This window comes from Myripristis murdjan, chromosome 1, assembly GCF_902150065.1.
Source record: "Myripristis murdjan chromosome 1, fMyrMur1.1, whole genome shotgun sequence".
Taxonomy (NCBI): domain Eukaryota; kingdom Metazoa; phylum Chordata; class Actinopteri; order Holocentriformes; family Holocentridae; genus Myripristis; species Myripristis murdjan.
In genome coordinates this window covers 4136940-4163092 of record NC_043980.1, presented here as the reverse complement: position 1 = coordinate 4163092, position 26153 = coordinate 4136940, and the positions used below count along the sequence as shown (strand labels likewise).

The following is a 26153-nucleotide window of genomic DNA, read 5'->3' as shown; positions in this document are numbered from 1 at the left end:
GTGTGCTTTCTGGATGTTGAGGACTTTGTTACAAGGCGGCTGCTTCAACCAGAAACTCACATTTTGATTATAAGTTGTGAAATCTTTAGCTTCTCTGTATGATTTGATTAATGGTGTGTTGACATGGAAAATGTGGAGAAAGTGTAGTGAACGGGCTTTTGAATGCAGAAGTTTCTTGTTTGTGTTTCAGCTTAAAAGTCACAAAATATGTTTCAGTATCAGTGAAAGGGGCTCAAAACAACAAAACCTTTGAATGCTAGCTCAAATTTAACTTGGCTTTCTAAAAAACGGTTCAAAAGTACTAATTTCTCAGTCAAAAGTGGCTCCTTCACACTAAACACCGAGATACTTAAAAAAAAAAACGACCAAGAACACGGGCAGACAGGATGGTTCATGTTCAATAAACAGTCAAACTGTTTGGTTCAATGGTTCAGTTATGGGTCAATAAACAGTCCACAACTAATCCAGAATGTCTAAATGATGCTTCAAGAGTCTCTTCAGCAGGAGCAGATGAGAAGGTAGAGCTCCTGCAGGAACTAAAAACTTCTACATCAGACTAATCAGTGAAGAAAATGAAACCTGTTCAGGAGGGAAGACGCTCCGTTTGCTCTGGTCTTAATGAAAAATTTAGGGTTTGAATTTCCTAGGGGTTTCCTCGAATATTCAGAAGCCAAACAAACATCTGATGTCACACTAACGTAAGCTGTTGAGTCAATGTGGTGTTTACCCACAGTGTCCACCTCAGAGACATGCCATCAAAGCTTCAGCTGTTTTATGAGTCCAATTATTAAGGCCAATCATGGGACTTATGAACTTCAGTGTCACAAAAATTGTTCGGCCGCTTTCACCTCTACACTCCGTGTGCTGTTTGTTTGCTGCAGCCACGGCCGATGTCTTCTATGTCCGGGTTTATTTCCAGTTTCCCTCGTCTCTTCCCGCCTTGCAGCTTGTCTGCTGCTTCAGGCTGGAAGTTGCCATCCTCCTCGTTTGGTGTGAAGAGTCATTAAACACACCGATGTCAAACTGGAGCGTTCACAGATTCAACAGCAGGTCCGTTTGGTTCATGTTCAGTTTTTTTTTCCCTACCACACAGCCATGTTAGCAGAGTGGAGCTGCAAATGAAGTGCAGCGCCAAGTTCAACCCTCTGAAACATGAGCAAACTCACCTGATTTCCTTCAAAATACATTAAACAAATATAAAACTAAATTATTAGAATACTAGGATGAAATTACCCAAAAACATTTGAAGAAGAGAATTACCATGATATTGCAAAAAAAAAAAAAAAAAGAAACTGAAAAATTAATTGCTAAATAAATAAATAGTAAAAATAACAAGAAAATTTGAGGAAAATAAGCAAAAAAAAAAAAAAGTGGAAAAAATACAAGAAAATGAGCAGAGAATTAGTTTTTTAAAAAAATTATTACAAGAAAAAATTTAGAAAAAAGTAAAATTGTGTATGAAAAAAAAAAAACATGTTAAAAAAAAGTTAGAATATGGCCAAAAAAAAAAAAAAATACTGGAAAATTATATTCACAAATATTGAAATTTTATGTTTAAAATTAAATTACATAAGACACATATGATAAACGAAGTGAATTTAGTTGAGAGGGTTAAATAAATCCTTTCAAAATAAAAGCCCACCCATGGCTCCTGGGTCTCAGAGAGTCAAAAGGAAAAGACGGACCTGGGCTTAAACAGAACAACACCGGTCACACCAGGGTTAACAACTTTGAAATAGTTTATTCCTCAATTTCCATGTATGAAGTTTCAATGGTTCCCACAGCAGTGTGATGCAGCATGCAGAGACGGAAATAAAAACCGCTAAGACGGGAATAAAAACCTATAAGACTGAATCCATGTCGCCTCCGCTCAGGCAAACCCACCTTCAACATCCCTTTCACCCAGAAGAAGACATTTTAGCACTGACCTAAAATAAAACTAAGCAGAAAGCATTGACACCAAGTGTTTATAACAAATATTGGTACAAAAAAAAAATTCAACTTGAAAGAAACAGAGCATGTGGCAGTCGAAGCGTCGCTGGACTTAAGCCGACATACAGAGCCAGAAGACTGCAGCTGGTACAGTTCTGTGTGGTGGACGAATTTCTGAGTCATTCCCATGTTTACCCTTTGTTTTTTTTTTGTTTTTGGCAACATCAACGAATATGTCTTTTTCATCATGTCATTGTATATATATTATTAACATTACTAATCACATGTAAACACAACACAGTCTCACAAAATTTCATGAAATGACCACCAACTCTGAAACGCAGATTCCCTGCTGTCGACACAAGGCGAAGGTCATTTTCACTTGTTTTTCATGTGAAAAAAGATCAGCTGATGATTAGTTTTAGCATCATAAAACAACTTTGAATACGTTTAGGTTAAAGTTTATGAAATGAACAATGACTTACACCTTGTTGGCTGGTTTCCTTCTCAAAATATAAATCTAATTTAGCAGTAAACACAAAAAAATATATTTCTTATAGCACCCCCCATTCATTTTACTTCCTGGAAATCAAGCGGTTACGTTGTGGTGTAAATAAAACGTTCTTTAGGGCGGGAAAAGGCGTTACTGTCCCATGTTGTGCACAGAGAGCACCACTTGTGTTTGAAGGCGTCGTCTTTAATTTCACAAAATTTTGTGAGACCAGGCTGGTAAACAAGAGGAGTGTTAAAAAAATAAAAACAAAGAAAGAACAACAAAATAAAGGTATAAATGTACAAACAACCGGGGTGAGGAGAAAACAAAAAACCCTCTGTATCATGCAAACACAAGACTTCAGGTTCGGGTAGAAGAAACCCTCAGCACAGCGATCGCCTGCACTCAACAGTCAGGAACACAACGTCATCGTCGGCATAATCGATTACACCAGTTCCCGAGGTATGAGGGCCTTTTTTCTGTCAAGCTCCCCGTCTGTGTAAAAATCAGCAAAACTAACAAATTGTCTGATCTGTAATTAACACCTAAATATCCCCAGCTGTTTGTTTCTTTGCTGGAAAAACTCTTGGACGGAGATTTTTCACCTCAGCGACCTCGAGGGTCATTTGTGTTTCCCATTTTTGACGCTGACAGGGCTCCTACACAGCTTCAGTCTCAAAATGACAAAACCCTGATCTGTTTTTAAAAGTCGGTGCACAAAATGACAAAATAACCTCCGCAGACAGCCGTCTTGTTCGTGCTATAATCTTGTCATATCGATCTTAAGACGGTTATTCTCCACAGTGGTCGAATCACAGGAGATGGACGACATTTTTCCAAACTTTTTATGGGATTTCCAAACTTATTTCCAAGATCAGGAAATAACCAAACTCTCTCTCTACGAATTTCCAGATGTGTGTAAGAGCCCTGCTGGAAAGATTCGCCTGTAACGCCCCTCAACGCTGTCTGCACTTTCTAATACAAGCGCACTTGTAAATGATGACATGGAAAAAAGTTTGCCTCTCTGGATTTTAACCATCAACATTTCCTTTACATATACAGAAGAGAAAAAAAAAGAAACCATCTACCAGTTTTTCTTGGCTGATGGCAAAGAAACGCCAACAGCGACAACACCAAACGTCAAAAAGCTCAGGTGGATGGCTGGATCACGGTTGGTTTCATGCGCTTTCGTTTGGTGACGTGACGCTAAATGACATCCAAAATAAAAGACTTTCCATTCGAAGTAAACCATGAACGTGTGAGTGTGTGTGTGTGTGTGTGTGAGCATGCAGGAGTTCACTAGATTCAGTAAAGCGCTGTCTCAGAAAGCGACACGATAGCAGCCTAAGTCCCTGACAGTAAAAAAACATGTATAGTGCACAATCCCCCCCTCCTCGCATGATTTTTCCCAAAAAGTTTGTCAAACATGATGTGAGTTGTTTTGTTTTCATTGAGCTGAAGGAAAACAATGCAATACTCCCGGATATTAAATGTGTTTGAGTAATGAGGTTAGCACCCCGAAAAAAATGCTTTCCTCTCAGATTGACCAGCAGAATCATTATCCTGTGTGTGTGTGTGTGTGTGTGTGTGTGGTGGTGTGTTATCATTATGTTCTGGTTGGCACTTCATGCTCTATTCGTGGTGTGCTGAAGTCAAGTACATCAAGTTACATCACAGCTAACTACACACGTCCCTAAGATATAATTTCTTATACCAAAATAAATATAAAAAACCCAAATACCTTGAAATCCGACAAATTAATACACATACACACACACAAACACACGCACAAACACGCACACAAACACACACACACACACACGCACTACCCTTCCGCCTTCCCTCCACCAAACTGTAATGCTCGCTCCACGTTAAAAAGCTGTCCGTCAGCTTTTAAAGTGCTACGCCGGGTTATTGAGAGTTCCTGTTCAATAACACTTGTTAAGGTTTGGCTTCAGAAGGTTCAGGACGAGACGGGACGGGACAGGACGGGACGGGACGGGACGGGACGGGACGGGACGGGACGGGACGGGACGGGACGGGGGGGCAGAGTGGGGAGGTGGATGAGGGGAGGGGGCGGCTTTTTCACAGAGAAAATACTTCCGTTGAAAACAGACAGAGCGTTTTGCTGGACGACGTCTTTGAGCGGATCCTCAGTAAAATGGAGACGAAGAGCGAGGAGGTGTCACACGTCCACCACCATCTTTTTGTGAATGTCTAATCCCCCGACGACCTGCAGCAGGAAAACACACACTGCTTTAGCTCCTCACGCTCACACAACCTGTCAAAGACCCCATGAAATGGACTCTAACATTGTTGAATTGACGTATTTCCTGTTGAGACAGGAAGTTTGGACCATTCTCAAGCACAAACCAACAGAAACAGACTTTTATTTTGAAGGGACAGGTGGATGACAGAGGATGTCTCAAGATTTGTGAGGGTTTTATTGGTTGAAATTTTAATTTGAAGCCACTAGAGCAGGATGATGTCACTGTTTAAGATGCTCTGTTTGACAGGAAGTCGACGTCATGTGAGGTCATTTCATGGGGACTTGAAATATTACCTTTTCAAAGTTACTTGAAAGAAGTTACTAGTAGTAATCTACAAGCTTGCCACTTTTACTTGAGTTCATTTTGCTTTGTTTTAGTTTGATTTTATTTTTTCGTTTGTTTTGTGAAAACTGAAAGCGATTATGTTTAAAATAAAAATGAAGCTGAGTTCCTGAAACTCACCGCGCAGAACTCTTCGAAGGATATCCTGCCGTCGCCGTCCTTGTCTGCATTGATGATGGTTTTGTCGACGATTTGCTGAAGCTGCGTGTCCTTCAGGTTGTTGCCGACCATCATCTTGAGGACCTGAAAGAGCTCGCCGTTGGATATGTAGCCGTCTTTGTCCATGTCGTAGATCCTGAAGGCGACTGAGGTCAATGAGAACACGGCGTCATTGTTTGTTTGATTTACATCAGCTGCGGTTACAAGGACGATATCTCTTCAACCTGACTGAAATCCTCTCCCATTGAACAGATTATCAAAGCCATCTGAACCCCATTGAAAATTCTTTCTGATTGGGTCTGATTGAGGTGGTTAAATAAGGCATTTTTTCCCTGATAGGGCTGTTATTCAGATTATCAGTGTAACATTAGAGTCCATGTAAACACAGCTACTGTTAAGAATATATTTTATTTTGGAAGCTGTTGGAGAGATAAAAACAAATCCAGTGTTGTGGATTAGCAGAGCAGCTAATGAGGAGATTTCACCACCATGTGGGTTCATATCACACAACACACACTAAATTTTGTTCAGTTTTGCTTTAACATAGTGGAGATATGTCAGACTGTAACTTTGTTTTGCTTTTTCTTACGTTACTCTAAACCTGTTAAAACCTCACTGCAGCTTTTCATAACTTCATGTCAGCGAGGTCAATAAGAAAAACAGCCACGCTTCCCTTCATTCCTTAAAAACTTTCTGCAGAGGTATTTTTCATCTCCAGTAACAGCAGAGCATCGTGGCATTTAATAAACTCTGTGCACAACTTTGACAATGTTAGTAATGACCCAAAAAAAAAAGCCATTTTAGATTTTGGAGAGAAAAGCGGTGATAATTGTGTCTGAGACTTACAGCGCAGCTTCTGCTCCTTGTCTCCTTTGACACTGAACTGGGAGACTCCTTCAATGAACTCTGCAAGAGGAGAGGAAAAACGACATTTAAAACCGCAGCAGAGATAGAAAACAGACTGGTACAAATTAATGTGGTCTGCCTCAGGAAAATGACTGAAGCCTCAACAATCACAACAACAAAAAATTGCATTTTAATTGCAAGACAAGCCAGACCTCCAGAGTCATGGAGATGGAGCTTCTGCCTACTGACGAAGCAATAAATGCATCTCTTCAGACTGCTGCAATTTAACTTTGCAGTCTGTTATTTATGTGGCAGTTGGGTCAAGATTAATGAATGATCTTTGCTGAAGACATATTTGTGCATTTTCCAGACAACAGACAAGTGGTAGAGATGGAAAAGAGGCCGACAGCATCCCTAAATGATTTTGCAGATACATTTTCTGATTGCTGAATGCTAACGGGTCATTTAGGGACTGATGGGACACTTGTAAAAACTTTGAGACCAGTTATCTGGTGGAGGAAACCACCCAGTTTGCATTCACTTTCACACTTCCAAAGGTGGGGAACTGAGGTCCTACCTTTGAAGTCGACCTCCCCATTTCCGTCGGTGTCGAATATGTCGATGACCCGCTGCACGAGGGGATTCTGCTGGAGCTCTGGTAAGGACATGAATTCCTCCACGCTCAGGGAGCCGGAGTTATCTAGGTCGAGTTTCTTAAACCTCTTTCCTAGCCTCTTAATCTCATCAGCATCAACTGGAACAGGAAAGAGAGAGAGAGAGATAGAGAGATAAAAAGAAAGACAGATTTAAGTGAGTTAAAACAAACTCAATCATCGGTCCAAGTTTGTCCTAAACACTTGGCTCCTCTGTTTGGACGGAGTTTGAGATCCAGCTCCACCGCAGGAAGTGAGGACACATGAAAGTGAGTGCCCACAATCCCTGCCATCCATTTCCACGTGCCATGTCCTGCCTCTGCACTGCCTTCACAGATCGGTTCCCACTTGAGAACACACCAAACTCACCGTACTTCTTGTAGGTGCTGGCCATGTCTGCACGGAGCTGCCAGTTCCTGTTGCAGCAGTGGACGTGGACGTTGCGCTGCTGGACCTGCTGGTGCGCGGCTCTAAGCCCTAACCCCCGGGTCATGTGACACCTCTCTCAGCACTAATCACTGCTGATAAACATTCAGCAGGACACACGAGGGGCAGGACACACCAAGCCTTACTTCACTGTTACACTAGTCTGAGTCACTTTTACACAATTATTCCCTGGTTGTGCATCAAACTTTGACTCATTATGGACTTTCCAAATGATGATGCAAACCCTATTCTTGCTTTTCATTGGATGGTTCTACTTTTGAGCACCAATATGACTAAGTTGCATGGTAATGAAGTTGCATTTATAGTTGCACCTTGTAAAGCCAGCCTTTCATTTTATGTGGGTAGTGTACCCCTATCTTCTGAAATGACTGTAAATGTTTTGGACACATTCATTTTTCACCTACAGCTTTACAACTTCAGATTTCCCCATTAAATATTTAAAGGCAGAATAATTAGAATTTTCCTAAAGAACAATGTATAGACTCATACAAAATTAATTCCTGTCCATCATGACTTGTGAGCCACCCTGCCCTCTGCCTAGATTTTCTTGTTTTGCTGAGCTCAGGACTCTTCTGGGTATCAGGCTTTGGGAAGCAGGTGTGTAGCTCCCGTCCAATCACAGCGCAGCGCAGTGCCAGATTGAGACCACCACATCCAATAGGAAGCTAAGAAAATCGCAGATCTGCACTGCGGAAAAAAGGTAAGCGCCAAGCAGACAGTTCATTCCACAATAAGAGTGAATCTGAGGTTGGCTTTCACCTGCTGGAGAGCACTGAGGGAGAGGAGGAGGATGAAGAGTGACGCGGAGTTGACCTGTTTTCTGTTGGACAGCAAAGTGCCGACAGGCCAAATTCTTGGCTGGACGGTGACATCACATTTTGGTTGTTTCCTTCCATCGCCATCCTCAGAAACAAAAACTGGCTGCCGGTGGTTAGCTTAGCCAGCAAGGAGGGGCCAACTTTGAATGCTGTGTTTACAGACCACAGCGACAAATCCGACTCATTCTGCCTGTAACAGTAAAAATGGCCTCAACAACATAACTAGTAAAGTAGAAAAAAAGCAATGTGGCATCATTCCCCAGCACTGATCAAGTTCCAGGAGCCGCATTATTCCATTGAAATTCATGGCGTTTAAATGTTTCTCTGAAGTGATGTGTCGGTCTGAGCAGATAATGATCCGTTTTCTTACGATAATGATGATTGGCTCCAAGTGTTTTTTGCAACAACCAGTAAGCTTCCATTTCATTTCTGCTGGCTGTCTCTCCATCTCCTCCACTGCAACCTCTGGTTCCTCAATGTCCAAAGAATTCCTTTGTCCAACTGTCATTGCCATTGGTTCTCAATGGGACTGAACTTGTGTTGTATGTGTTCAAGGTCACTGTCCTGCTGGAAGGCCCGTGACTTTTGACTGAAGCCCAGTTTTCTGATACGAATTACAACAGTGACGCAAACTCCTATGAAAATCCTATAATTTCATGATGCTCTTAAGGTATTCAAGGCACCTTGTAGCCAACCAGAGGCAGTACAGCAGCCCCACCGCATTATGGACTGTCTACCATATTAACGGGAAACAGGATGTTCATTTCTTTTGAAGCTTCATTTCTGGGCTGCATTTCCAAAGAGTTTTACTTTGCTTTCATCGGTCCAGAGAACATTTTCCCACAGGGATTTTGGTTTCCCAAGGTGGGTCTTGGCAAAGATCTGTTGGGCTCTTAAGTGTTTCTCCCTCAGCAGGAAGTTTTCCTTAAAGCCCCTCAAGGTTCAGAGTCCAGCGAACGCTACAGGCCGAGGCCATAACTCCGGACTTCTCTTTGCCTGTCTTGAGATCTTTGGAGGCCATGCAAGGTGTTTTTGTCCCCTAGTACCTCTCATCAATACTTCTGTCACAGGTGAGTTGAACCTGGCAAACCAGGGCATGGTTTGAAGAGATTTTTTTTTTAAGATTTTTTTTTCATTATCCTCGCTTAATAAAATGCTGATCTAAATCAAACAGATCAATGTTCGAAGAGCAAAAGGTGATTCAATTTCTAATTATCTTGCTGGATATTGTACTTTATACACATGAACTGCAACAGTACCCATATCCTTGGGAAGAATGTATGAACAAAGGCTGATTCAAGCAATGTGACCGATTACATGGGAGTCTGACTGGATTAGGGTGTTTTGCTTTCCCAGGAATTATTTTACATTGTTTTCTAAAAATTCCAGTCCATTTTTTTTTTTGCACTGATGTATGTCAAATATATTGCTGCTGTGCTACAAATATATTTTTCTATTTGTTGGTGGTTGTACAGAGCTGTGAAAAAAGACTTTCCCCCCTGGGGACAATACAGTCTAACTACCTGACGGTACTTTGGTTTCTATTAATAGCTTAGTGGTAAAGGCTCATAATAACAATGTTCAAAGAGATGACACCCCTTCAGGCAGCTGATCTTGTATGGACTGTCTGCCAAATGGTTGAAATACAACATAATTGCGATTTCACAATGAAAACGCTTCAAAAAAACTGGTTTTAAATGGCTTAATAAGATGCAGATTTGTTTCAAGTCAGCTGGCAGCCATGGAATACACTTGTTTTCTGCAGACAGAATGCCATCTAATATGCCGTTAAAAGTTGAGTTTGAAATGCAACATGCTTTCCATGCAGGCCTTTACAAACCAAATTTGGGCTGAGACAAGGAATTGTATTTTGTCATTTCACAGTTATTCATTACTTCATAAACTGCAGATATCGTGGAAACAAATGTAACTGCACTAAAAATACACCACCCAATGAACAGCAGCAGCTGTTGTAAATTTGCAGGCTTGCTTACATTTAACTAATCCATCATCAATCACAGAACAAAATGATCAATACCGTATTAAACAAAATAGGAAGAAATAGGAGGCAAGGAAGCTAAACAAAGTGCAACATACACAGGATGCACAGGATTATATGGATGGTATGGATTCTATTATCATGATGGGAGAGTTGATTAAAACACTGTAAAACCATGAATTTTAGAGCTTCACACACACAAAATATTGTGTTGGAGTGACATAACCTTCACATACTAGCCTGCCTGGTAACACCACCATTAGACCCTCAGTACATAAAGGTAAAAACTCTCAAGAATACAGTATATTTTCTTTATTCTACAGTTTCCTCTACCCCTGGACTCTTCCTTAGACCTGACAGGCCTCTTACATACATCACTCAGCACTCTGCTGCACCACATCAAAAGGCCTCCATGCAGGCCTCTGACTGGTGTTATGGCAGGAAACAACCACTAGATGGACCCCAACACAAAGGAGTGACAAGTGCTGAACTGAAACGCCAAGCACTCAAAACAGACGCATGTGGAGACACGAGTTTCAACCCATATTTTAACCCTCCTATTATCTTCAAATTCAAATCTTCACATTTTTTAAAATCAATTGTGGTCATTTTGACCCCAGGGATACAAACTCTCTGAAAATGATTTTAATAAAAATTGTTACCCAGGTTTATGTGTAAGGTACTTTATGTCTTGTTGATGACCTAAACAGCCCTTAAAATAAAACATAACCTTCCCCCTTATACATCAAAGTTCTTGTTGGAATCATGTTTTTTCCCTCTGAGTGTTGCAGTAACTATCAGTGGTTCTCACACCACTGAAGCTGTGGTTATGTTTGGCGAGTCCCCTGAAGCAGATGCAAGTTTTTGAAGACTAAATGGCATGTTATAGCTCCTCAGTGTCCAAAACAATTAAAACAAACATGTAAAATGTTGATATTTCTTATGTTTTCTGCAGCTAAAACAGCCTGAAGGTCGAATTGACCGCAATGAAACACCAGTGGGTACAAAATTTGTCCAGGACACTGAAAACATATCGCCATGTTAATTTTATGTTTACCCACTTTAAATTAGGAAAAGTCATTTAATATGAAGCCAAAGAACGATGTTAATTATATATAATTAACATCGTTCTTTGTTCTTTCTTTCATCGTTCTCTAAATATATATATTTAGAGATGTTTAACATTGAAGGGGGTCATCTGACCCCAAAGATAATAGGAGGGTTAAAAAGCAAGTTGATCAAGGACAGTCTTATTTCCAGCGATGACCTGGGGCAATTTTTTTGTTGTTGTTGTTGTGACCAGTGGGAGCCGCCCAATACAACGAGCGAGACTTTGTTTAGCAAGCACTGAACCCCAACAGCTGCAGTGGAGCTGTTTACTGGACAGACTGTAATGTAAGTTGTTGAGTCAGTGAAGAACGTTACAGCAGTCCACACGTTCTCAGACGACCCAGGATTCGATTCGTCAAACTTCTGGTCACAAGCTCCTGTTGTGATGGGGAGGAGAGCGTTGGCAGCTTGGTACTGCAGGGTGAGGCGTCGCTCAGTACAGAGATGTGAGATTCAACAGTTTTCCCCTGCCAGACCTGTGGTTTACCGCCAAACCACCAAACACTGACAACAAGCTAAAATCAATGTGTTACGCCAATCAGAGGACTTCAAAGCATCGGTTTAAATAACTGCATATTTAGTACATACTTAGCACTATTTTGATCAGGCACTTTAGGATAACACCATCTGAAGTCAATTTGGAGTATGACAACTTCTCAGAGATACCAGGTGAGCTTACAGGAGCGCATTACAGGGTGTGCAAAAACACCTTAATTTCCCTATCCAAAATCTGAACTGAGGAAACACCTGGGACAAACACAAAAAAACGCATGTAGTGGATAACAGATCTGTGATTTGATCTGCAGGTCATGGTAACAGCAAAGCTCTCACATGGGAGGTTACCAATCGTCAATAATCACTCAAATTATACCGCAGCACCCCACAGCCTGAATGCAGCAACATAATTGGACCAACATGGATATGATACTGGGTGGTAAACACAAAAGGTGCTGTCACCAGTCTATGATAAGTCCATAAGGACAGCTCAGACAGAGGGAGGAACAGAGATGTATTCTTAGCAACGAGGCCGAGCATCGCCCCTCCACCCACCAGCACTCATCCATCTTGCTCTTTTTGTCCTCGCTCTCTTCCACCGCAGACTGCCAACCCCCTCGGGAAACCCCTAGCAACGAGGAAACCCAGCTAATCCACAGAAGAGGAGGGGGTGGTGCTTCATCTGAAGGCTGCGGCTGGTGACAGGAGCACCTTTCATTAAGTGCCAAGCCACTAACTGTGCGATGTCTTCTATTCCAGGCTTTTATAACAGCAGATTACTGACCTTAATTTCCCCCAGAAAACAACCGTTTAGAGAGCAGCGCTAAACCTGAGATGCTCCAGTTAGAGCTACAGATACAGCGGGTCCAAAGATATGGACACACTTTCAAACCTGTTATTGTAACCAAATACGATGAGCAAGGCAGGATTATGGACCGGGCCAGCGCCTTGGGGCCTCGGACCATCATGTGCGGTGTGTGGCCCTCGACTTCAGAGGAAAGTTGAAAGCTATGCCCCCTCAGTGCGACCATGTGGCCCCTGTGTACTTTTAGCGTGAGCTAACCACTAGGGCCCTCCAGAAAATGGATTAATGGTTGAAACGTAGCAGTGATACAGCTGAAAACAAGGAGGACACTGATGGAGCTGGACTGCACCGCTGCATAGAGACATTTTATTTTTTCACTGGTCAGGGGGTACTTGGCTGAAAAAATATTTCAAAGGGGGTACATTATTGAAAAAAAATTGAGAACCACTGATGTAATGGATGATTTTGCGAGGCACAGGGCACGAATGACACCAATATAGGAAAGCTTGGGAGGGGGGGGTTGCTCCAAAAAACATGTACCCATGGCCTCATGTGACCATGATCCGACCCTGACTCTGAGTCAAGTGCCAAGTGGCCTTGTGTAATTTAATGGTTAGAGCAAGGCATTAACGCTGTTTTCCATTCCACTTCATTGGGTCACCCATGTCGAAAATATTTCTAGTCGCTGTACTGTGATCAAGGTATCTGCAGGTTAGTCAAATTCGAGGCTTTGTAAGGACTTTGTAGGAGTTTGATTCCGGCTGATGTACTGTAAGCCCCTTCGGTTGAAATTGCTCACCATGCCAAAAATTATATTACACTTAAGTTTAGGATCAGTCAAAAATTGGCCACTGATAACATGGGGCGCCCTGGTGGTTCACCTGGCAGAGTGTGTGCCACAAATCAAGGTTAAGTCCTTACCGCAGCGGCCCAGATTCAATTCCCAACCGAGCCCTTTGCTGCATGTCGCCCCCTCCCTCTCCACTGTCTCTCTCTGCTATCACCATCAAATAAAGCAGAAATGCCAAAAAACCTAAACTAAAAAGGAGAAAAACCGGCCATTCATAACTGAACGTGGCATCGAACACTGCAGTCCAGCAGGTGTCTAAGTCACTGACCCATAACAGCAACCAAACAGGATATCCACAGTACATCACACCACGCCACACAGCCCTTTGCAAAATTATCTTCCATTTGGAGCCACAACCACAAGAGTACATTAAGAGCTCCAGAGCCCACGCTGGACAAGGGGCAGATAATGTCGCCGTGCTGAGTTCCTGCTGCCATTTATGTGTTGGGGGGGAGGTGTCTGACTGGAGTGCCTGCTCTCTTTAATTTACAGCCTGGGAAACACAACACCTTCAGCATGTTGCCTGCTCAGAGTGCTGATCCCTCTGAACAGGGCAGCACCCGCTGAGGAACACCCACCCTCTGCAGTCGTCTCCACAGGGGGCTGAGATCTGCTGTCAGCCTGGCTGGCCAATGTCTGACCTGCCATACAAGATTTAATTGGTTCTAAGCACCCAAAGTACCTTACAGTACCAAAGGTGCAGGGTCCAGATGGAGCGGCACCTGGAACCCTGTCAGTGTTGGTGCCTTGCTCTATCCACTGAGCAACACACTGTTATCACACAGTGAAATGTGTTTTTGGCCAGTGTGTCACTGGTGTGAGCTTTGGGTCCAGTGGTCCAGACAGAGCAGGGGTGTCAGGCTCATATTAGGTGTTGCGTCGCATTCGTTCAAATGAGACCTTCATGGGGGCCGGATTATTTTTTGCTAATGTCAATATGACCCGAGTTGACACCTGGATATTTTTGGCTACTTTCTGATTTATTATTTCAAATCAATCAATTTGAAGCCAACCAGTCAATGACAAATTGCATGTTGTGAGTTGGCTCATGAAAATAACACATAATATAGAATTACATTAAATACATAAAACACCTGCTCTTTCCATCTTTCTGGAAAAATTATACATTTGATATCGAAGTTTTTCTTATTTGATAACATGTTAAGCTAACACATCACAGCAGCAGTCAGTGCAGCAGCTTGTCTGCTGGGTTTTCCTTTACTTCTAGACAATGGATAGTTTGTAGCTCTATGTCTAATTAATTTACCATGATTTATCATTAATCTATCTATTTATCATAGAAGCCACTTGTTTTTCTTATTACACACAGTTGATAACTGGATGTAAACATTTCAATTAAATATTACATTTTGATTTAAAATTTTGTTTGTTTTGTTTGTTTGTTCCTGACCTGAAACTGACATCTTACTTTCTTCATTTGATGTATTTCCTGTTGAGGCAGGAAGTTTGGGCAGAGGAGGATCATTCACAAGCGCAAACCAACAGGATCCCAGTTTGGGAGAGAAACAACTTCATTTTGAAGGGATAAGGTGGATGAGAGAGGATGTTTAAATATTTGTGAAGGTTTTATCGGTTGAAATTTTAATTTGTAGCCACTAGTGCGGGATGATGTCACTGTTTAAGATGCTCTGTGTTACAGGAAGTCGAGGTCATGTGAGGTCATTTCATGGGAACTTGTGGGAATATGAAGTCCAGCTGTGTTTGGGAGGTTGCAGATTGTGCTGCTAACCATGATCCTACACAACGTCTGTAAGATCTGTAGCACACTCTTGATACTGATGGTTGTGGGGTGTGAGTAATCTAGGGGTGGACATGCACGCCATTGCATGGTGAGAAAAGAGTTCTAATAATTTCATGTAATTAGGTACTGTACGTACTTTTTAAGGCTTATTTTACATGTATTTTAAACCTGACTTTGTATGGTTATGGTCAGGATGACTGAGAACCTACACAGATGCCTTTTTCTGGGATTTTTTTTAATGCAGATAAGGAACACACTGGACAGTATCATGTGCCAAATGGCAGATGCTACAGGACGGCCTGTGTATTTCATACAAGTATCCTTGACCTCCAACCTGCTTACTCATCGTAAGCAGCTCTAGATAAGAACATCGGCCAAATGTCTAAAACGTAAATGGGTCTGTTGTTGAGGGCTCCAGTGTGGCAGCTCTAACTTATGTCTGTGGGCTATCTTGACAGGAAATGCAGCACCCACCCACCCACCCCACGCAATTCCTGAGCGCAAAGTATGGTAGAGAGCTGAAGTGGGGGGTGGGCGGGGAGAGGGGCTCCCATAAATATCCCAGTGTAGGGGAAGTCCATCGGTTGGCTTGCTGAAGAAATACAGTCCAGCTGGGCAGACCGAGCCCACCTGCTCATGTCTCTCTGTTTGTGATTGTCCTGCAGGTCAATGACCCAGACACTTCTCCATGGACACCGGCGTGGTTCGGCGGTGAGGCTTGAGCCAACAGGTTCAAAAGGTTGGGCTGCCTGGGAGCCGCCGGCGTGAGGCTGGCATCAAGTGGCAGGTACTCGTACAAGGCGGTAAACCCCCAAAGGCAACTCTGGTAAGCCGAGACACCTGCTTGAATCCTCGCCAAAGTCACACGTCACGGCCTTGTCTTTCTCCAAGAGATCGGAAACCCAAAGATTTGGAACTTTCCAGGCCACAAAGTTCAAGAAAAGGCCGGGCTCCTTTTCAGGGGGTGAAGGGGGAAGCAGGGGAGGCAGTGCTGCATTTGGAGGCGTGTGAAAACAGAGCAGAGACTGTAAATCTTGAGAGGGGCTCCCCAGCTGAACTTCCCCGGCTCTATGACACCTTACTTAACAGCTCGTAAGGAGGCAGGGCCCTGACCTCCGACCCATTCAGAAAACACATGATAACGGTGTTGGTGACATCATTATGACAACCCTCACCTTCCAGAGGAGGGAGCTCCCAAAACATAGGTCAAGACATTTCAGCCCTGAACTTCTAATTAAGTAACCAGGTCTTCTGTTTAGGACTGGGGTGAGGGGGGGCTGGACACAGCAAGGCGGCAAACTAATTAAAAAATGGGATATTACTCTGACTAAAAATACAAGAGGCTCCCCCAGCAGCCCTGAAAGTGACCTTTACGAAGCGATGAGGCATTTTTAGCCTCCAAGTGTTGCCGTCTGGGTCACGCTGCTGCCAGTGGGAGCAGAGGCTGGAAGAATGCGGTGATGCACATATCCATCACTGGTCACCGTCATATCGATTCCCCTCTTGCAAGTCATTTATCTGTTAGCACTCAGTGAACCAGAGTCAGCGTGGAACTCCACGCCTGAGCTCCATGCCAGCCCTGTTCCCCAGATGGATCACTCCAGCATAAGTTGAGTTGTGGCAATTTTTTTTTTTTATCACTTTAATGTTCATTCTGACTGTTTTTGCATGCATGCACTTAATAATACAAGATCACCTCCAGTAACTCACATAGCCCAAGCCAATTTCAGACCTCTTCTTGAAATTCATTGATTTTTGATTGATTAAAGGCCTGTTTGAAGTCACTGTTAAACCTGCTGCACAGGTGAGATTTGTTTTGATTAAGATGGTCATTGCTGGGCAAAATTATATGTCACTGAACTGTTTAAGGAAGAATTTTAAATCACTGTATAGTGGCTAAAAGACGTTTTTAAAATAAACTTTGTCATACATCTCAGATTCACTGGCTGCACTCTTTTTGAATGCCAAGTATGCCGACGGTGCCACCAACTAGGCGGAGCTGACCGCGTAACAGCCCAGGTCGTTCACCACCAGCGGAAATGCCATTGAGAAAGAGGATGGCTTGCAAAATCCATGAGGAAGGGACTTTATTTTTTAAAAAAGCAGCAACTGAAATCCACCTCACTGACTTCATATTTCAATGTGAAAAGTTGGTCAATAAGATGCATCTATTTCAAACATGACAGGTTTAAGATATTGTTTACATGACTGTGCCTTAGTTGATAATCTCATTCTAAACCAGCTGACAGTTTATATTTCATTCTGGTGGTTTACCACTCCCATGTCTGCTTACAGAGACACCAGGAAAACTGAGCACCAAATCCAGTGCAGCCATACATCACTGAACTGTTCAGCGCAGAGTTTTAGAAATGGCTAAAACTCAAACAAGGTAAAGTGACATTTATGCAGACCATCATACTTACAGTGCGAGCACATCTCCAAGGGGTAACTAGCTTCGTTTCCCTGAAAAACAGAGGAGCCACAATCAAACCAATGTTCCACAGTAGTGAGGCATCTGATTAAAAACAGACAGGAAAATCTTTCTCATTTGTACCAAAGGAAGCAAAACAGACCAGGACTGTGTTCTCCTGTGTCTCAGTGTCAGCGAGCGTCTGGGCCGTCGCTCAAAGACCGTCAGTACTTTACATCACATCACATTACATTACACATGACGCTTGGAAGACACTTTGATCCAAAGTGCTTCATGCCAGCATGACTACATGAATGCACTGCCCCATTGGGAATCAAACCTTTAGGAAATAAAAATGACTCATGAAAGTAAATCTTGAAAATGCTTGTTGACTCTTAAAAGGACACTTAAAGGAAAAAGGAAAAAACTCATGTTGAACTCTTTCTGAACTGATGACAAATGAGCTATAGAAACTTTGGAGGACATGTTTTATTTATTTATTTATTTTTTTTGGAGAAAAATGGACACTTGACAATATTAAATATATTCATCAAGGACTTTTGAGTTTATGGCTTCTTAAGGTAAGAACTGCTGGCGGCCAGTGTTGAAAACATTTTGCAGATTTCCATTACGGGTGCATCATCATGTTGAGCCACCACGCTTTCTGTTGTGAATTATGCAGCTGATGAGTTCCAATGTCCTGTGTTGAGGTTTTGTTATTTTCCTCATTGTGGCTGTTGTGATAATTATGATCATGTGATGACAGAATGATGTCGCGTGTGTGTGTGTGTGTGTGTGTGCACTTAGATTTACGATAGGTGAACAGGTGTTCATTTTCAACCGCACAACTATGAGTCGATTGTTATGCAGCGTGCGAAGAACACTTTTAGCTGACAAACCAACACCAACAGAGAGGATTATTACAATATGACAAAAAAAACAAAAAAAAAACTGGTACCCATTGTTTGTGCAACTGCAATTACAATATTAAAGCACTGTCAGGTGGTTTCTTCCGGGTTACTATGGGAATTATTATGGGAGTTACTGGGAATTTCCTTCGGGATAAATAAAGTATCTATCTATCTATCTATCTATCTATCTATCTATGTGGATGTTTCCTGTGAATGCTACCTGCTGGATCTACTTTCCAGTTCTGATAGGAAAATAACAAGAAAGGAGAGTTTTATTATTTTTACAGAATGGGTACTGGGACTTTTTGCTGGTTTTATAGTGATAATCCTCTTTGTTGGTGTTGGTTTCTGTGGTAAAAGTGTGATTTTGCGAGCTGTTTTGCTGTGGAAATGAAAGGAGAGACACAAATCCAGTGTTGTGGATCAGCAGCCCAGAGGAACTAGACAACACACACACACACACACACACACTACACCAAAGGTTCATTTAACTTTAAGGTGAGGAGCACAGTCAAGTTCACGTTGTCAATGATAAGTTACAGACGGGAGCTGGATTTGCATTAGTCACTCCTGAAGCCAAAATCTCCAAATAAAACAAGCCACTTGTCAGTCCATGTGACTTTTGTTTACAAGCTGTGGCTCTTTTGTAATTGGACATGGTGAATCTTAACCAACCAAAGACAAAAATACAACAAAGTCAGCTTTTCTGCAGTGGCTCATGCTAAAGATCACACCCTAAAACTCAGCGCTGTGCACACACACTCTCGCTCTGTAACAACACGCTGAAATGTAGAAGACAAATCGAAGCAGCCTCCATGTCCTATTGTTGGCGTCTGTTTATCCCAGAATAGTGCCACGCTCCATTATGCATGAGAACAACAGAATGAACTGGATTCTGCCAGGGCTGGAAATTAGGCCAACACGCCGCCTCGCCTTGTCGCATCTCTGTGGGACTTGGAGAAAGTGAACCAGGCTGCAGCGTCCCTCACAGGCCGCCACCTGGACCGGCTGGGAGCGACAAATCAACTCCCAGTCCCTTAAAATGAGGGGAGGCTAAGCCAGAGAGATCAATCCTGCCAGTTTTATCGCCGTTATTGATGTGTTTTGGCTCCTGAACGCATGCCACTTCCTGTGAGATTACAGTGAAATGCACCATGGGGTCCAGACTAGCTCCCCGTCAGATTTGTCCCCTGTTTAAATCCCCGTGTTGTGTGGCGTGCGGTTCGGGTTTCTGACTGCGGCGCAACAACTGTGGAAACTTCTCGGCTGCTAAATGGAAAAGTGAGCATAAGGAGCCGTGTACCGACATGCTGCGTGGCACTCGGCCCGAAATTAATTTGGCGATCATCACCGAGGCACACAGGCAAGTCTGAATGGTGTTTGCTTTTTCTATTAATCACTATTAACAGCACTTGGGTCATCGCTGCTTCATTGTTACATTTATCTTCATTTATTTGGTGTTAATTTAGTTTAATGAGCGAGACTTTTGGTGAGTGTCCACACTCACCAAATGACATGTCAGAAACAAATTGTCAACATATCCTCTCACAGATGCGGATAACACTTAAGTGAGAGCAGAAATCTCGATTAAGTTTCCATCTTTGCTCAGCTCTCTTCACTGTGGTGTTCCTGCACTTGCCAGAGATCACCTGTATTATTATATTTTATTTTAATATTTTTATATATTGTATTTATTCTATCCTATTTTGTTTTATTATTTTATTATTATTATTATTACTATTATTATTTTACTTTATCTGATTTTATTTTAATTGATCTTATCTTATTTTATCGTGTTATCCTACTGTGTTTTTTACCTTTTTATTCTGCTTTTGTTGTGTTATTTTGTGGTGTTTTATCTTGCTGTGCAGCACTTTGGAAAACCTTGTGTTTGTTAAATTGTGCTATATAAATAAAGTGGATTGGACTGGATTGGAATCAAACTGTTTGGGGGCGGGACTCGGATTTCCTGTTGGGAATTTTGAGTTTCTTTTTTCTTCGTCTGTTCGGCCATGGAGGCTTTCGCTGCTCATGCTAACTACCGGGGCCGTGACGATCTGCTTATCATCATCATCATCATCATCATCATCATCATCATCACACATGAATCAAATGTGGCTCATTGAATCCACAAGAGTCTCAGCTTTCCAGTCAAAGCCAACTGATGCAGCTCCAAGACTGTTTAGGCCCCAGTCTGCACACACACACCATTTTACAACAGGCCACAAGAACACATGTGGACTGCAGGCTTTGGGGCCCAAACTGCATGGGATTAGCAGAAGGTGGGCGTGTCTGCAAAGGGGAGAGAACCCATTTTCATTCACACAGCTGGAGGTCAGAGGTCAAGGGACCCTGCTGGAAAAGACCGCGGCAGTTTTTCCCCTCGCCAAATTTTGCCTAACTTTGGAGCGATAATTTGTCCCCTTGCTGACAACGTTTGGTGCTACTGGATTTCTTAGGTCGTCTAGTTTCATAACCGATCTAACCACAGAACGTCAACGGAGTAGATCGATCGCTGAACTATCTGGCATCGCTGTTTGGGTAGCTCAGAATAAAACTGAGTTTGTGGTTGGTTGCTGCAGAGAACAAGTGTCAGACTTTCTTTAGAAGTGAGAAGACGTGGCTGTGCTGTGGCTGATTGCTGAAACAGGTAAATAAACATAACCAGTTCCCACGAACTGGAATACAGAAGTGAGCTCGGTGGAGAGGCCACAGTCCTTTGCCAGGGGAACAATTCACATGAAAATGGCCGCTGCTTTGACCGTCCTGCTGCGTTGATTTGAATAGGAAGGTGTGTCCTACTCTAACTGAAGTTGTGTGGATCAAACGCTGCAGTGTGCAGTTTTCAGGCAGAGGATAATCAGAAGATCTGCTGCAGTCTGCGTTTTATTGTGCTTTAATCGCTTTTTGGATTCAAAGAGTGGAGATTACTGGTGGGCCCTGTGTCTGTTTGTGTGTGTGTTTGTGTGTGTGTGTTTGTGTGTGTGTGAGACCTGGGGGTATAAATAAAAGCTGTCCAGTGATGTAAGCGATCCAGCCACATCAATGGGCAGTTTCTCAGTAGATGTTTACAAGCTTCAGAAAGCCAAAGCTCTGAAAACAGAAAATCATTTGACATCATTTGATTTTCATTTCTCTACTTGTAATCTATGAAAAATGCTCTTGGCACTTGTAAGTTTCAAGTTAAGTTGCTTATATACTGTAGGTCATATTGTTCATCTACAGTATTTTCAAGTTATCTGTATTTTTGCAGGATCTCTGTCTATCCAGTCATGAGCACACATGAGTAAAGCTCATCCGTGGGCAGGACAGTGTCCTTGTTTTCTGGAGCTGAAATGACAGCAGGGGGAAAAAAGAGAGTGGATGTTAAACTTTCCAGTGTCATGTAATCCTGCTCTCACCACGGAGCATCAACACAGGCCTAAACACTAAAATCTTTCCTGGTTTAACTCTGTGGGAGGATTAAAAGGCAAAGTCATACTGACTGTACTAAAAAACTGCACAGCAGACAGGTGATGATTTGAAAGTGAACATTGCAGATTATTCTGTACAGATGGACTGACAGTAGTGAACGCTTCCACACAGCCTGTACTGCTCTGATGCAGACCGTCCAAACCAAATGAGCCCTCACAAGCTAATTTTAACTAAATTTATGACTGATTTTTGCACAAATCGCCCTTCTCTTATTTTAAAAAAAAAACAAACAAAAAAAAACACTGCAGCTAAGTAGAGGTCTAAGTACTACACGTAGTGCCGTGCAGAGGTCATTTTTAGGTAGCAGTGGTCAGTTATAAACCAGGTGATTCTATGAACCTTAGTGCTCACACAAACAAATTTGTTTTGAAAAATCTACTTTTTTCTTTTAATTTCGGCCTTCTGTCCACTCAAGTATCTTGAATACAAGTCATTTTCAACACTCAGCCTTGTTTTTTATCAGTCCACTCCCTTTTCCCTGCAGGTTTTGGACGATGTTCAGACGTTTTGAAGCAAATTCGCTCTCGCATTTGTAGCTAAACTCTGCGATCGGGGGGTGGGACTCACCAGAGGCCCCACAATGCTTTATTATCATGACACTAATGTCAAGATATGATATTATCACGATTTTTAACATTTTGCAATATGCTTAGTGTTGTGATAACATAATGCGATATGTTGCAATTTATTACCTTTTTCAACTGCAAATTATGTCCCCAAACAAAAACTTTGTCAGCATCTGTTTTATCGAAAAAGATCAAAATTTTATTCTGTCCATCTCACTTCAGTAATTTTTACTGCAGCAAAATGGAACCGACTGACCGACCCCGTCATAAAAACCTGTAAGAAATGTTGCGTCGATTCTTGGCGATACAATATTGATACTTGGCGTTCATGTATTGATACAATATTACCACAGAAAATAACGCAATACTATGCTGTATTGATCTTTAACCACACACACACCTATGTGGGATGTCAACAAACCGCTGAGTCCATCCTCACATCATTAAGACAGGTGTATTTTTATATTCACGTGTGCACATATTTTGGATGAATGACTGTTAAAATTAAAGCTGCACTAAGCGATTCTGACGACTAGAGCGCGCTGAGAGCTCGAGCTCGAAGGATAAGGTGGAAAATATGTTTTTGGCATGGAAATGAGGGCTACACTTGACTCTCAAGCCTCCTGTTGGATTAACTTGGATTATTATCAATTTGAAAATGTGGTGAAGCTGCAGACTTGGAGCTACAAGGTGGTGCTGCTTTGAATTAACTTTTTCTGACTGCAGCCACAGAGGCACTCGCTCCACCGATCTGAAATCTGGATCAGTTTATCTGCAGAGTGTCACATTTCAGAGATGCTTTGAGTGAAGATGAAGAGGCGAGGGAAAAAAAGAAATAACAACAAGCTGACTGTAAATTGTACGGAGTAAAGAAGACTCGCACATTGCAAGGGGCAATTTTGCAATGTGCAAAATTGCAATGATGTAATATTCCTCACTGTAGCTTTAAGACCTCACAGATTCAAATTTAATGTCACCTCTCAACTTTATCTGTTCCCTGAGAGCGCATGGTTACGCAGCTCCAGTGCATACAAAACATTTAAGACAATAAAATCCACCCACATCACAGCAAGACAAGAGACAGACACACCAGAGCCATTATCAAGTATGTCAAACACTGCAAGTATAATGTAAACTGACAACAGCATTGTCATCAACATCAGCATCAACACCTTCATCATCCTCACCACTGCTGCCCTGACTCATGACTCAGAGCTTTTCACTTGTAACTCTTAAAAGATTTATCAAATTGAATTTAAGACATTTAAGACCTGCAGACACCTTCACAGAAACTTTTCTGTTTTTGTTTGTGATCTTATTCTGCTGCATTCTGGCCACAGAGTTTGCTTCAACACAGGGAGTTTCTCAATATTTATCTTAAAAAAAAAAGACTTTTTAAATCATATTTTGAGATAATGTTTTTTTTGATACCCCGGGTAAATAATCCTGGCTTCACCACGGCAGAAATTCACCCTGATTTTAGTTTAGATTTGACCCTGAGCTGCATCACGTCGCCTGTAAAGCTGAACAGAACAGAAAGACTGGAAAACCTTTATTGTCATTGTACAACGAAATTAGGAGCGCTACTCCTGATCAGAGCAATTAATTAGACAAATTAAAAGACAGACAAGAAGCACACATGCAATAAATATGAAACTACAATAAATACTACAAAAAGCACGGATATTGCAATTAAAATCCTTGTGTGTCTGTCTACTGATTTTAGCACAAACCAGCAGAGCCTGTGGCTGACCTGTCAAGCCCACCACAATAAAATGTCACACTTCCGGTTGCCAATTTCAAAATAAGACTTACAGTATGTAGTCAGACCATTCTGACAAAGTACCAATGTGATATTTCTGAAACAATCGGTCGATTAACCAGTTAGTTAAATGACAGTAAATTTAATACAGTTTTGATAATTGAGTAATTGTTTTAGTTGTTTATTGGATGCAACTTCACAAATGCGAAGATTTGCTCGATTTTCTCTGTTTCACAGCATTATAAACGTTATACTTTAGGATTTTTATGGCTGCTAATCTGACAAGGAAGCAATGTGAAGCTCCTATTTAGGCTCTGCTGAGTAAGAGTGGGCATTTCTCATTATTTTTTGCATCTGATAGACAAAATTATTGATCAGTTAATCAAATGATACTGAAAAACTTGATCATGCAATGTAAAATAATCATTAGTTGCAGCACTACAGTCCATAAATTTAAGGGCAATTATTTAGGACTGAAGTGTAGACCTACAAACAGGATTATTTTAAACTTATTTTCTTTAATCACGGCTTCTTTAAAACGAGGAAGTCAATCATAACACAGGACAGACAGGTGTTTAGCAACGCCTGCTATCACCTCAGAGCTCCTTTTAACCAGTAAACACGCCCTGGAGTCATATTTAAAAAGGTACATTAAGTTACTCTGGGTGTACTTATAAAAAAACACGCATTTATGTTGACGAACGTTAATGAAAATCCCTCTTTCCCGTCGTTATGCTGCCTCTGCTCGTCCAGATTGACGCGGCGGCGGCTAACAAGCTAAGCTAAGCTAAGCTAAGCTAAGCTAAGCTAACTAGCTAAAGCACAGTACTTCACTTTCCCCTCCACCAGCTGGCCTAGCGCCATTACTACAGCCAGCAGCCAGCCAAACAGCCAGCCAGCCTGTTAGTCAGCCTGCCAGCCTGTTAGCTGGGGACGGCGGGCCGTGTCGACGAGGCTCCGCGGAGAGAAACATAAAATCCAAGCGCCGTGTCGGTGTTGTCAGTGGCGGTGGAGGCGAGCTGCCGCCCCGCCGCCGGGCTGAGGGGCGGCCGGCCAGCCTCGGGGTGGCCCGGGCTGCGGTGTGAGCACAGGGACACTCCCGGGCTGAGTGTGAGCACAGAGACACTCCCGGGCTGAGTGTGAGCACAGAGACACTCTCTGAAGGCTGCACACACTCCGCTTCATATCAGAAAATATAAATATGGTGGCTGAGAGAACTGGCCTTACCATGATGTCGGCGGGGCTCTTCGGCGTCTGGAGAGAGAGAAAGAGAGAGAGAGAGACAGAGAGCGAGAGAGAGAGTGTCCGAGCGGAGCTTCAGCTGCCGGGGCTGAGAGTCTGCAGGAGCCAGCAGCCCGACCGACTATCACCCTCCAGATGAAGGAGTCACTGCAGCAGCCGCAGAGAGAGAGAGAGAGAGAGAGAGAGAGAGAGAGAGAGAGAGAGAGAGAGAGAGAGAGAGAGAGGGAGGGAGGGAGAAAGAGAGAGGGGGGGGGTGAGAGAGAGAGAGAGAAAGAGGGAGGGGAGAGAAGGAGGGAGAGGGAGGGAGAGAGAGAGAGAAAGAGGGAGGGGAGAGAAGGAGGGAGAGAGAGAGATAAAGAGGGAGGGAGGTGAGAGAGAGGGAGGGAGGGAGGAGGAGGGAGAGAGAGCGAGGGAGGGGGAGGTGGAGGGGAGAGATAGAGAGAGGGAGGGAGAGATAGAGAGAGGGAGGGAGGGAGAAAGAGAGCAAGGGAGAGAGAGAGGGAGGTGCCAGGAGGAGGAGCAAACTAAAGCTCGTCTATTCAACAGATGAATGAAGCAGTAACTTTTTTAATCTTTTTATTGTAAGTTTGCTATGGAAGCCCATTTCCACCAAGGGAAAAATAATAATAATATTAATAATAATAATAATAATACTGTACACTGTATCCAATCCTCCATCTTATCCTCTCTAACTTGAGATTTTGCACTGATCCGGTGAGAACACACAGGAGGGAGCGGCTCGTCCCACCTGAGCAGGGTCAGTCACCTGGCCAACAACCATGTGCAAAAGGCCAACATGTTGCACTG

General features: G+C 42.6%; 1 protein-coding gene across 3 annotated transcripts; it reads right to left on the bottom strand.

Moving 5' to 3' along the window:
• Window positions 1-1721: 1721 nt before the first annotated feature.
• Window positions 1722-25523, bottom strand: ppp3r1b (protein phosphatase 3 (formerly 2B), regulatory s1ubunit B, alpha isoform, b). 3 transcript variants are annotated; one of them, XM_030052398.1, is made up of 7 exons: window positions 25506-25523; window positions 25332-25389; window positions 17405-17444; window positions 6620-6796; window positions 6043-6102; window positions 5158-5342; window positions 1722-4658 (listed from the first exon to the last, which is right to left on the bottom strand). In XM_030052398.1, the coding sequence occupies exons 2-7, from the start codon at window positions 25332-25334 to the stop codon at window positions 4611-4613; spliced, it is 513 nt and encodes a 170-aa protein (XP_029908258.1). In that variant the 5' UTR covers window positions 25335-25389; window positions 25506-25523; the 3' UTR covers window positions 1722-4610. The 3 variants fall into 3 exon arrangements, with proteins under 3 accessions (XP_029908258.1, XP_029908249.1, XP_029908264.1); XM_030052389.1 differs by lacking the exon at window positions 25506-25523 and having other exon boundaries at window positions 25332-25493; XM_030052404.1 differs by lacking the exons at window positions 17405-17444; window positions 25332-25389; window positions 25506-25523 and adding an exon at window positions 7065-7174.
• Window positions 25524-26153: the final 630 nt, after the last annotated feature.

Coding starts and splice junctions, on each gene's coding strand:
- ppp3r1b (XM_030052398.1), bottom strand. Junction 5,343..6,042: donor CAAGGAGCAGAAGCTGCGCT/GTAAGTCTCAGA, acceptor CATTGACCTCAG/TCGCCTTCAGGATCTACGAC. Junction 4,659..5,157: donor CCTTCGAAGAGTTCTGCGCG/GTGAGTTTCAGG, acceptor TTCCTGCTGCAG/GTCGTCGGGGGATTAGACAT.